General features: G+C 35.2%; 1 protein-coding gene across 1 annotated transcript; it reads left to right on the top strand.

Annotated features, from left to right (window-relative positions):
• The first annotated feature begins 8,299 nt into the window (after positions 1–8,299).
• On the top strand, positions 8,300–11,112 carry LOC115998504 (endoglucanase 1-like). The gene is made up of 6 exons (XM_031238087.1): positions 8,300–8,565; positions 8,688–8,903; positions 9,369–9,569; positions 9,649–9,741; positions 9,814–9,975; positions 10,278–11,112. The coding sequence occupies exons 1-6, from the start codon at positions 8,353–8,355 to the stop codon at positions 10,875–10,877; spliced, it is 1,485 nt and encodes a 494-aa protein (XP_031093947.1). The 5' UTR covers positions 8,300–8,352; the 3' UTR covers positions 10,878–11,112.
• The last annotated feature ends 1,652 nt before the right edge of the window (positions 11,113–12,764 follow it).

The raw sequence follows: 12,764 nt of genomic DNA, 5'->3' as shown, positions 1-12,764 counted from the left end.
CTTAACGTATAAAAGTATAATTGCACATATATTAATGTAATTGACTATGATAATTGTCTAATAATTATTATGGTAATTAAACTAAACATTGGTCATTAAATTTATTTTTATAATAATTATAATTAAATTATTTCTCATTTTTCCCATATTTATTTTAGTAATAATATAATTACATAAGTCATATTAATATCGATCTTTTTAAGATAATTGTAAACAAACAAGTTATATATTATTCAATTAATTGAGTAATACTTTTGCACTAATTTTAAAATCAAGTAAATATACACGTTCAATATTATAATTTTTTGTTATAATTTCATCTTTATTTTTATTATCTAAATATATAATAAAAAATTATCTGTGCATCTCACGGACAATTAGACAATTATTTGTTCTAATTCAAGCAAGGAAAACATCAAAAAATATAATCGATCCAACCAATTTCATCAATTGCGCTATATAATATTCGATGTTATAATTTATATAATTGTATATCGATCTAAATATTTTTAAAATATTATAACAAATCCATTCCGTGCAACGCACGGGCGAAAATACTAGTAGTAATAATAACAACAACAACAATAACAACAAGAACAATAATAATAACAAACAACAATAACAATAATAATAAAGAAGTAAATTTAAGTCCCTTAATGCATGCTCCGTTCCTATTCTCACTGGTATCTCTCTTATGTGATAGTATGTTCTGAAAATTAGGAAATGTTGAAAATTGGGGATATTAAATCGAACCGAAAATCGAATCGAATTAAATTCGAACCGTACCGTTTCAAACCGAACCGAACTCTAATGTTAAATCGAAAGGTTTAATTTTTTTTAAAACCAAAAAATCGAAACCCAAAACGCCCACCCCTAAATAATACTTCAGCATTACTATAATTAAATTAATATGTGCGGAAAATAAAATTAAAAAATATAACTCATTCAATAATGTATATTGTCAAATGAAACTCTAATAAAATTAAAATGATACTTTGGTATTGCTATATTGAAATTAGTGTATGTGAAGAATGAAAAGAAAACACAAAACATTGCCAATAAAACTTAAGTTTAATTAGAATGATACTTATTTCATGATTCATGTTGTTACATGCAACACTGTTTACAGTAAAATTTGCACAAAAATAACGCAAATTATACTATAGACCATGGTCATGGCTGATACTACAGTTGTGTTGAACTGATACTACAGTTGTGTTGAAAGGGAACTGCAGTTGCGCGGAACAGAGGTCGTTCATCCGTTCAACACAACTGCAGTATCAGTTCAATACATTTACAGTTCCAGACGGATGAAACGACCTTTGTTCCGCGCAACTGCAGTTCCTTTTCAAAACAACTGCAGTATTTAGTTCAACACAACTGTAGTATCAGTCATGACCATAGTCCACGATATAATGACTGCAAAAATAACTGGCTCAAAGAAGGTACTAGAAGACCCAATTATAATTCCCAATTATAGTACTCAAAAAAGAAGACCCAATTATAATTCCCGAGATAAGGAGATTGGACAAGCTTTCAACTTACAAATTCAAAATAATTGGGCTTAGCTTTAAGAGTGGATTGAGAATAATGTTGTTTTTTTTTTCTAAATTGGAGGTCCAATAAGAGTACTTAAAACCATTTATCAGCAAATTTTATTGTTGGCTGCGGTCCACAATACATGGTATGTAGTCCATGCATTAAAACAACGTCGTTTTGATTAATGCAAAGAAATGATAGAAACGGCGCACATTCGGTAAAAAGTAACTCTGTGTGTATAACATATTCAATTTTATTTTATATACGCTACAGTTTACTTTCAACACAACTACAATTTCTTTTCGATATAACTACAGTTTAATTCGACATTATACATTCAAATATGTGAAAATGTTATTCAGTTTCATTTTATATATACTGCAGTTTCCTTTCGACACAACTACAGTCTCATTTTGATATAAATACAGTTTCATTTGGTAATATAAAAACAAATGTGATGCAGTATCATTTGAGATAAACTGTAGTTTCATTTATGGAGCTCCGTTAAGATGTGACGGCAACCGTTTCTTTACTTAAAGAAACGACGTCGTTCTTGGACCATGGTCCACGATATAACGACTGATCTACAGGTGGTTTGGTTGGAAAGAGAGATATTAATGAATGTACATTATTTGATAATATATAAAAATCATGTACTTTCAAATAATGTACTTTATGTATACAAATAATGTACTTTTAATATATTAAAAATGTACATTTTATTTATGGTTCACAAAGATGCGTGGACCATCCATGAAATAATGATTGCTGAAGAGCTAAAAGTTTGGGGAAGGGGATTAACTATTACACTTCTAAAAAAATTTAGCATAAGAGTGTGTATAGTAGAAGTCTTTTCCTTTTCTCTCTTTTTTTTTTTTTGAAATCAGCTTTTCCTTTTCTTGTTTTTAGTTAAAAGGCACAACTTGGTTTTAAGTTTTATGAATGTTTGTATCGGAAGAATTGCTGAGCATGGATCACACAAATTTAATTTTTTTTGAAAATATGGATCACACAAATTAAATGCAAAAGTAGTATCTAAATGTGTAAGTAAAAGATAGAGTCGGAATTTATAGTGATAAGATGAGTGGTACAATTTTCCTAATCTACCGTTGTCCTTGTTCCTAAGAAGGAAATTCGATCCACATATGCATTTTATACTAATACAAGGTAGTTTTCCTTTCACAAAGATTTCTACAAAATCCCTTTAATTCTTGACTACTATATATGTTCACAGTCATTTAAAGCAAATATTAATTATCAAGCCCCTTTGAGTTTCACTCCATAGCCTTTCTTAACAAGATTTATCCACCAAGTCCCCTTATAATACTCAACTTCTAACCACTACTCTTCCCCCACTTGTAACTCTAAAATACTAAAATTCAAAAGGCTACTCAAAGCAACATTTTAAATTAGTTTTTTGGGAAAAGAAATTATACCAAACAGTTATCAGCTAACCACTAATTTTACTAAACAATTTTCTACAATCAGCTAATGTTATCAACTAATCATACCTTCTAACCCAATCAGCTAACAATCATTTACCAAACAGGACCAATATCTATGTTTAAGAGCTATTTTCTAGATTTTACACTACATTACTTGTAAAATAATATTTCCTCCAACTTTTTAGTGTATTTTGAGGCTTTGTCTGAAAAGTTTAACCCTCCATGTTGACTTTCTTTTAATTTGTCAAGATATACCTGATTTTTCTTCTATGTTTCGTGTCTAATAACTCTTTGTTAGAAGATGTATAAGGTATCTTGATTAGTTGTACCAAAGACATTTTACCTGTCCTAATTTTGCAATGTTCTAGAATCTTCTATAATTCAATGTAGTTGATTCTTCTATAATCTTTTGAAGGTTATTTATACCAGCCAATTAAAACTGATGGTAAGAATTGATTTTGGAAAGTGGTTTGTATTAATAGAATAGATTTTTTTCTTTTTCAGAAAAAGGAAAATGAAAAATATGTGCTGGTATAGTAAAAATATTTTTTAATTTGAAGAATATAGAATACAAATTTAGAGAAATGAAGAATTCAAGTGGATATAGTCGATCTAAATTTAAATCACTCTATTAAGACTCCATTTGAGGAAATGATTGTAGTGTGAAAATCATTGTATGTCTTGCATGGCTGATATTAAAAATACAGGGCATTGTTTAATAGTTGAATTTGAGCTTTCTTTTTTATTTTTATTATATCACTCTAAATATAAAATAAAGCCGAAGGCCTTGTGGTCTAGTGACACCAAGTTGTACTCCCATATGGGAGGTGGGTTGTGACCTTGTGGGTTCGAGCCTTAGTGAAAAATATAAAATAAAAATACAATATTTATTAAAAAAAAGTTCAACAAAGAAAAATACAAGTCATATACAAAAATATTCAACAAAGAAAAATATAAGTCATATTCACTAATGCATAAAATATTCAACAAAGAGAAATACAAGTCATAATGTAACATAAAAGTATCAAAATATAATGCATAAAATATTCAACAAAAAAAGATACAAGCCATAATTTAACATAAAAGTAACATTCTAGCTTCATGCATATTTATATACAAAATCATTCACCAAATTGAAATTTTTATATCAATTTCTTCTAAATTTTCATTTACAATGGCAATTAAAACTAATACATGGACTCTAGAAACATAATTACCAAGTATAAAAATTAATAGATTATACATATATATAAAGGTAAAATCTCCTATGAGATCGTCTTATGAATCCTTATTCATGATATGGGTCGGATTTTTCATAACTATTACATTTTCTCTTATAAGTATTATAGTTTTTCTCATTAGTAGGTTTTTTCAACCCTTATTAATATCACATTTTGATTTTAAAGTACTACTTTTTCCATCAAAAGTATCATATTTTTGCTCATAAGTATTACACTTTTACTCGTAACTATTCAATCCCTAAATAGAAAACACTTCTATTTAAAAGTATTACACTTTTCTTCAAAAGTTTACAATTTCAGTAATTAATTAACATACAACTATTCTTAATTTGTAATATACATTTTTCAGCGTATTATATTTTCATTGACTCGACCAATATCACGGATCTTCACATGAGACTCACCCATATAAAAATTCTTATTTTAAAAAAAAATAATTTGAGCCCCTAAAAATTGGGGCATGTGTCGTTGCCCTAGTCACACATGGCTAGGACCAGCTCTGAGTGCAATTTTATTATTTCTTGGGTTATGATCTACCTTTCATTGTAGACCACGGCACAAAACAACATTCAAATTATATATGTACCTGTAGTTAACATATTATATACATTTAATTAATAAATTATGTACCAACTACAATTAATATATTATGTATATACATTCGGAGGCAGCACTCGACGGGAAGCTCTCTCTCTCTCGGCCGAAATCTTTGGGGGTGCTTGGTGGTGTGAAAGTGAAAAAGAGAAGGGGATTATATAGGAGGAGGGGGAGAGGAGAAGGGGGGAAGAGTTGACTTCATTTTGAATTTCAAAAATTGGGGGGAGAAAGAGGTGAAAAGGTGAAAAGGTGATGGTGATGGTTGAGTGTAGAAAGGTAAAAGTTGGTGATGTGAAGGTGAAAAGTTGATGACAAGATCATTTGTAAGGGCCTTGTGGTTCAGTGGCATCAAACCCTTTCCTTTATACGGGAGGTGGTGGGTTCGAGCCTCAATGGAGGCAATACTAACTCCTGTATTTCAACAGGAATACTACATTGTAGAGTTAGTAGTATTCAAAAAAAAAAAAGATCATTGTAAGAGTTAGGGTGGAAGACTTGTGGTAGGAGAAGATTTGTAGGGGATAAGGACGATTCCCAATTTCGAAATTCATTTGGGTGTGCACTCCTAGCGCGATAAAACTTCTGTTTGATCGAGGACTTTTGGGGAATTATTTTAACTAGGAGCGTAGGTAGTATTGCGTACATAATTATTGGGGGTGGTACGACATTTGTGCGGCGTGATTTTACAAGTCTACTCTCTTTCGCTAACGACTTGTGCGGCGTGATTTTACAAGTCTACTCTCTTTCGCTAACGACTTATCGCAGCTCAAAGAGGGGGGGACTGATGATGGATAAATCATACCCGGACCCGCAACGGAGTTAGCACGGAACACGGGTCAAGAGTCAGTAGACCCGGGAGCACGATTCGGGTCCATTCGGCCCAGGGCCGACCTCTCTAGAGGTCGGTTGGGCCGACCTCGGGAGGTCCTCGAGGCCGAGCTCTGAGCTCGGCCCAGGACTCCCGGGTCGTGGTTTGACGCGGTCTTATCGGCGTAGGAGGCGGTCCAGGCCCGCTCGAGGAGTTTTCTCCGGGTTGTTAGGCCTACAGCTAGTATATAAACATCTAACATTGTCCAAACAAGACATCTTCAACCACTTTGTCCTAATACCATATTGTCTTATCATTACACACCTCTGTAATAGTTCTTATCCTTGTTCAATATATAAAGTACCTCCGAGGTACACTTTGGTCCGTTACTTGTCATACCCCCTATAATCTTATCGGGTTTATTGATTCGGGTTACCCAAGTTAATTAAATCCATCAATTATGTATATGTTGTTAATAAATTATGTACATATTATAACTATTACAATTAACATATTATGCACATACAGTTAATAAATTATATATTTACAGTTAAAATATTATGTACTTTCAATTTATTTATAAGTACATAATATGCTAATCGCATGTATATAATTTGGATGTTGTTTTAGATCAAGAGTTCACAATGCAATGTGAACCCTGGTCTATGATATATTTTGACCTCTAAAGTGTCATTTATTTTGAGTCGAGTGAAAAATTGACCAATGACAGTCAATGGTATAGCATTATTACGTTTGGAAGTTCCAAAAATGTCCTATACGTAAGGGTGAGTCTTCCTTCCAAAGAGGAAGAGCACTTAAGAAATAAATGTACGTGCACGACCATTGTTTTACGCCGCCGCTAACGTTGTTGTTTTCAAAGAAAACATGCATGTGAAATCCTTAACGGTGGGTTAGGTCTCAATCACATGACATATCTTCATCCATAATGACTAAATGAGTCGAACTATTTATAGGCCGGTTCTGCGGTTCATGGAGCTACGATCACCCGCCAAACGTAACAGCCAAACTGATGACTTTCAGCTTTTTCCTTTTTGTTTGTGTTGAGTCTTTGTTAACCTTTCCTTTTAAGACTTGCATTAATTCAGAATGGAGGAATCACATGTTGAGCATCCGTGACTGGCACGCCCTAGCTACAAAGTAGAATTAATGTTTGTTTTGGAATTTCATTAGTTCTGACAAAAATGTCACTGCTTTAGTTTGGACTTGTAATCACCTCAATAACATCATGGGATGGGATGGGATTATTAGAATAGCATAGCATTCTAATAGGATATTTGAAACCAATCAATTGATGGGATATAATATACAAGAAAATGTGTGGATTTTTGGAGCTTGTTGGACATGAGATTTAACAGTGACCATCTACTGTAAAAAAAATAAAACATACAATGACTGTCTATATATATCTCTATCCTATTCTTGTCTTTTTGTCTTTGTTTAATTTGTCTTTTCTTACAATTAAGATAGATAACTCTTTTCAAGAATATTTATATGTGGTTTACCTAATTGTATATGGTAGATACTATTAATATTAGTATTGATAATATTTAATACAAAAAATAAAAACGTATATATGCATTAAATATCGAAGAGGACTAGACATGTTCTTCAGCCTATATATGAATATACGATGACAAAAACCCTTGCTCGTGTCTTCAACCAAAGAGTAAAAAAAAAAGTCATCGTCCTCAATAGGTCACGATCTTTGAATTTGCCTAATCTGGAGTACTCCTCAACCTTACTAAACCAAATTAAAAGACCTAAATCTCAACAGATAAGGGGCCTTGTCTTTAATTTGATAGACTAGGGGTTCTCACCCTCGATAAATTAAGGGTCCTCATCCTTGATAGACCAAGGGTCTTCGTCCTCGACCAACTAAAGAGCTCCATCCTAGACATATTTTAAATCATCAAGATGGTTTGGTTCTCGAAGTTCCTCAAATTAAATAAAAATACTTGTAATTGTTTTTACAATCATTGCTTAAGCTACTAAGGAGTAAAGATTTAATTTGCAACAATTTGTATGCAACTCCCCCCCCCCCCCCCCCCCCCCCCCCAAAAAAAAAAAAAAAAGTCAAGGGGAATAAAGGGTAATATATACACACTATCATTTTGAAAAAACACATAAATTTCTAGTCTCTAACTTATTGGCTCAAGCATGCATTCTAGTTTTACCATTATTTACTCGATAAAAGCCTAAATGCACCATGTCTTTGCATTTACATTGGATCAACCTCAATAAAACTCCAATAAAACCAAAAAATCAAACACAATTGCATCCGATATTATCAAGTAGTGATCGATACTAGCCAACATAGCAGACTTTCTTATATATATATATATACAACAATTTTTTTTTTAGAACATTGCCAAACAAGCTCATTGCAATGCTGTAACTTGCAAGCAGCTCCTGGGGCTGAATTAATCTTTAGATCGTAGGGGAGGAAACTGGCAAGCAAGTCGCTACTGGAACTTAAGAATAACTTATTTGGTTATCGTACGTAAGATATCTCGCAGCCATTCTATACGTTTGGTTTTTATTATTGACTTTATGCATTTGCATCTGCGGATGCACTACAACCACACAAAAAAACCCAACTTTTCAACTGCCTGCAATCTATATAATGCATGGGCAATAAGTTCACAAGATCGAAGAGCATACCATAATAAAGACTCACGTACACTACATCCAGTATTTCAAAATGCATATTTTATCCACTAATACCCTCTTCTTCTTCTTCTTCTTCCTCTTCCTCCTCACTGCAACTTGTTCTGCCTTTACTTCCCAAGATTACTCTGATGCTCTTGAGAAGTCCATTCTGTTCTTCGAAGGGCAGAGGTCGGGCAAATTGCCTGCAGATCAGCGTCTTAACTGGCGGGGTGACTCTGCTTTGTCCGATGGCTCCGGTTACCATGTATATATTTCGATTCCAGTACTTATAGTTGCAGTTTCTTAGCTCGTTAAATATATATATATATATATATATATGAAGTTTCTGTAATGTGGCCGGATTTTTTATTTAATTTGTTTGTTCAGGTTGACCTGGTAGGAGGATACTATGATGCAGGAGACAACATTAAGTTCGGGCTGCCAATGGCCTTCACAACCACTCTCTTAGCCTGGAGTGTGATTGAGTTTGGCAATGACGGCTCCATGAACAATCAACTTGAGAATGCCAAAGCCGCCATTCGTTGGAGCACAGATTATCTGCTCAAAGCTGCCACAGCCTCCCCTGACACTCTATACGTCCAAGTCAGTAAACCAAGCATAGTATCATTATATTTTTCGTAAGAAATTGGTAGGATCAGTGCTTACTACTAAACCATCACATTTTTGGGACTTTAGGTGCAAGATTTAGCCTTTTAAACTCTTTACCCGCCTCTGCGCAACAATACCTCAATCACCTATGTTAGACTTGACCTTTACCCACTTCGGCCTAACAATTCCCCCATCTCAGTAGCCGGTGACTTATACCACTTGTTAGTATCAAGCTTATCACTAGGCCAAAAGTTATAGCTAGTAGAGAATGTGTAACTTTATTTCCTTATAGATCAACATCACATTTTCGGGACCTGAGTGCTGGACTTAGCTTGACCCTTTAAGCTTTTTATTGGTGTCCGCCCAACAATCCCCCGCCACCAAGTGCTAGACTTGGCCTTTACCAGCTTCACTTAATAGAAATGGAGATGCATTATATTGATTTCCATGAAACTGCAGGTAGGTGACCCGAACGGTGACCACAAGTGCTGGGAGAGACCAGAGGACATGGACACACAGCGTAGTGTTTACAAAGTGACCCCTCAAAATCCAGGATCTGATGTAGCATCAGAGACGGCTTCTGCATTGGCTGCTGCCTCTATCGTCTTCAAAGATTCCGACCCTGCTTACTCCTCTCAATTATTCACTACTGCTACCAAAGTATGTAAGAATTTAAGCACACAACTGTTGATGTTTTGGTTTCAACACAATCAAATTAAGCACATATACATATTTGCAGGTATTTGATTTTGCAGACAAATATAGGGCTGCTTACAGCGACTCTCTTAGCTCTGCCGTCTGCCCCTTCTACTGCTCATACTCCGGCTACCATGTAATTAAGCTAACTCAAACTTGTTTGCTTAATAATGTTGAGCATTAACTGAATGCTTTGTGTTTTATGAAGGATGAGCTTCTGTGGGGAGCTGCCTGGCTTTATAAAGCTTCAGAGACCTCCTCGTTTCAGGATTATATCCAATCAAATGCTCAAACATTGGGCGCAACCGATGATGTCTATTCCTTCAGTTGGGACGACAAGCGCCCCGCCACCAAGATTCTGCTTTCCCAGGTTCCTGTCCTCACTCTTCAATTCTGTTACGATATAGTTAGGGGGACTAGAATCCCTGACCTGATACAAGGATACGTGCTTATTACTATGTCAAAAGTTATAACTAGTAGCTAAAATCCAACTTTATTTTCTTATATTGTATGTGACACATTGTTGAGAGTCAGGGTGCTGCGCTTGACCTTTCCAGCTGCCTTACTAGCCTCCGCCTAACAATCTCGATTACCAATTACGGCCTCGGCCGAATAAATTCTCTCCTGAGTAATTGAGTAATAGCTAGCTAATTTATTCGTTCAATGTAACAGAGATTCTTGGAGAAGAACACCCAAGGGTATGAGCTATACAAGCAACACTCAGACAACTATATCTGCTCTCTCATTCCTGAGTCGCCTAGCGCCCAAGCTCAATACACCCCAGGAGGACTTCTTTTCAAACAAAGTGGAAGCAACCTCCAATACGTAACCTCAACGTCTTTTCTCCTGCTAACCTATGCCAAGTACCTAAGCTCAAATGGCGGAGTGGTAAACTGCGGGGCATCAACTTTCACCGCAGAGAAGCTAGTAGCACTAGCAAAGAAGCAGGTGGACTACATATTAGGGGATAATCCGGCAAGAATGTCGTACATGGTGGGGTTTGGGCAGAGGTATCCGCAGCATGTTCACCACAGAGGGTCGTCAGTGCCGTCAGTGAAGGATCACCCTGCTCGCATTGGGTGCAATGATGGATTCCAGTACCTAAACTCCGGGTCGCCTAATCCCAACACTCTCGTGGGAGCCGTCGTAGGTGGTCCTGACAATAGAGACAATTTCGCGGATGATAGGAATAACTATCAGCAATCCGAGCCTGCTACCTACATCAATGCTCCGTTTGTCGGGGCTCTGGCTTTCTTTTCAGCCACGGCATAGGCCGTTATATATATACATATATAGCTTCTTCCACTTTGCTCCCAAAGTTTGTCATCATATACTTCATAGATAGGTCTATATCCGGAAGGGTTGGATTTGAAAGTATATGTATGCCTATTGCCTAACTCTTCACAATATAGTAGTGTACTACTAAGTGCAATAAATGTTATTCCTAATGTAAGAAAGGGAAAACAAACCAATAAATAGTAGTATTCTAAAGAGAATTCCACAAGTACTTATATAATGTTTAAAATTACTTTTAAATTTCAAATTAACAATAACAAACTTAATTTAAAACCATCTATATATACATATATTGAGGTCCAAGATCAAGTGCAAAGAGGCCCTCATAAGTTTGTTTTTGTTAATTTGAAATTTAAAAGTAATTTAAACATTATGAACTTCTTTTATAATCAAAAACCAAAAAATATTAGTTTACTTTCCATACTCAGTTATAATTTGTTTGGATCCTTCTGAATTCTAAAATATTAGTGTCTACAATCTAGCAATTCATACAAGTACATGCCAATTTTCAAAAAAAAAATAAACAATACAAGTACATGCCATAACCCCAATCCTTAGCGGAACGATATTTTCACCCCTTTTTCACTATCACCACTTTACTCATCACAATTTTGGCGCCGTTGCCGGGGATTGATTTATTTGGTTGTATTGTGTGATTGTTTTATTTCTAGCATTAAAGTTAGGGATTCTTAGGAGTCTAAGCTTTTTCTTTGTTTTTTTTTTTTTTTTGTTATTGCTAATGTGCTTGCAAGTCTATATCATTTTATTTGATTGGAAGGGGATGTCCCATGATGGATCAAAGAGGATATTACAATTCTCAATATTATGAAGGGTATGGATACTACGTGTCTCAACAAGAATACTATAATGCCTTAGCCATCAGTCCTTGTATGGTACAATCCAAGCCCCACCTCTAGATAATTACTATGATCCTCAACAGTACCAAGACCTCCACACCCCTCACCTATTCATTACACAACATTCCCCAAAGATACTCAACCCCCACATGATCACTACAACCATTCACCAAGTGTAGGGAGTCATGGGATAGATGAAGAGACTTTGGCATTAGCTAGGCGTTGGGGAGTCACTATTGTACCCGATGATGACATTGGGGATGATGGATATTCTATGAGACCAAGTGAGGAAGAATATGCCAATAATCAATAGGAACCTCAAGAGCCATTCTATCAAGAATCTCCACAAGCAAGTCAATCTATTGATGAGGAGATGATGTCCATGATGAATAACCTAATTATTCAAATAAACATGTTACAAGTTTCAATTGGATGATCTTAAAACTCAAGAAAAAGGCTCGACAACTCAAGAATCCATTCAAAGTTCATTTCCTTATGAAGAGGCTTTACATGAGTTGTTCACGCCAAGTGAAGGTGGTGATGAAGAGGAGAGTGGGGACGAAGATGATGATGATGATGATGAGAAAGTGGATGAGGGAATTGAAATGGAAACTTTGAATTGGGAAGAAAGCGTAGAGTTGCAAGGGAATGATGATAAAGAGCATCTTGAAGAAGGTCCAAGTGAAGAAATGCTCAAGGACGATGAGATTGATGAAATATGTGGCACAAACAAGGAATGCCCTTCATTGGATGGCACTTCATTGGGTGAGAACTTTAGGCTAACTTGGGAACCGGGAGGTGTCAATGTTTTTGAAAGTGGAGACCCCCATTAGCCAATCTTCATGTCCAAGGATTCTTACCTCATTTTAGTGAATAAAGAAGACCCAAGGTTCTCCTTACTTGCTCAAGAAAAGGAAAATCAAGGGGAACATAAGAATGGAGACTTTGGGATTGATCAATCTTATCTCTATTACCAAGAAGGATTACTTGGGAAGAAGTCCTTATT

The sequence above is a fragment of the Ipomoea triloba genome, chromosome 12, assembly GCF_003576645.1.
Source record: "Ipomoea triloba cultivar NCNSP0323 chromosome 12, ASM357664v1".
Taxonomy (NCBI): domain Eukaryota; kingdom Viridiplantae; phylum Streptophyta; class Magnoliopsida; order Solanales; family Convolvulaceae; genus Ipomoea; species Ipomoea triloba.
Note: the sequence above shows the minus strand (reverse complement) of the source record. Positions and strands in the feature narration are given on the sequence as shown.

Coding starts and splice junctions, on each gene's coding strand:
- LOC115998504 (XM_031238087.1), top strand. CDS start 8,353: ATGCATATTTTATCCACTAATACCCTCTTCTTCTTCTTCTTCTTCCTC. Junction 8,566..8,687: donor CCGATGGCTCCGGTTACCAT/GTATATATTTCG, acceptor TTGTTTGTTCAG/GTTGACCTGGTAGGAGGATA. Junction 8,904..9,368: donor CTGACACTCTATACGTCCAA/GTCAGTAAACCA, acceptor ATGAAACTGCAG/GTAGGTGACCCGAACGGTGA.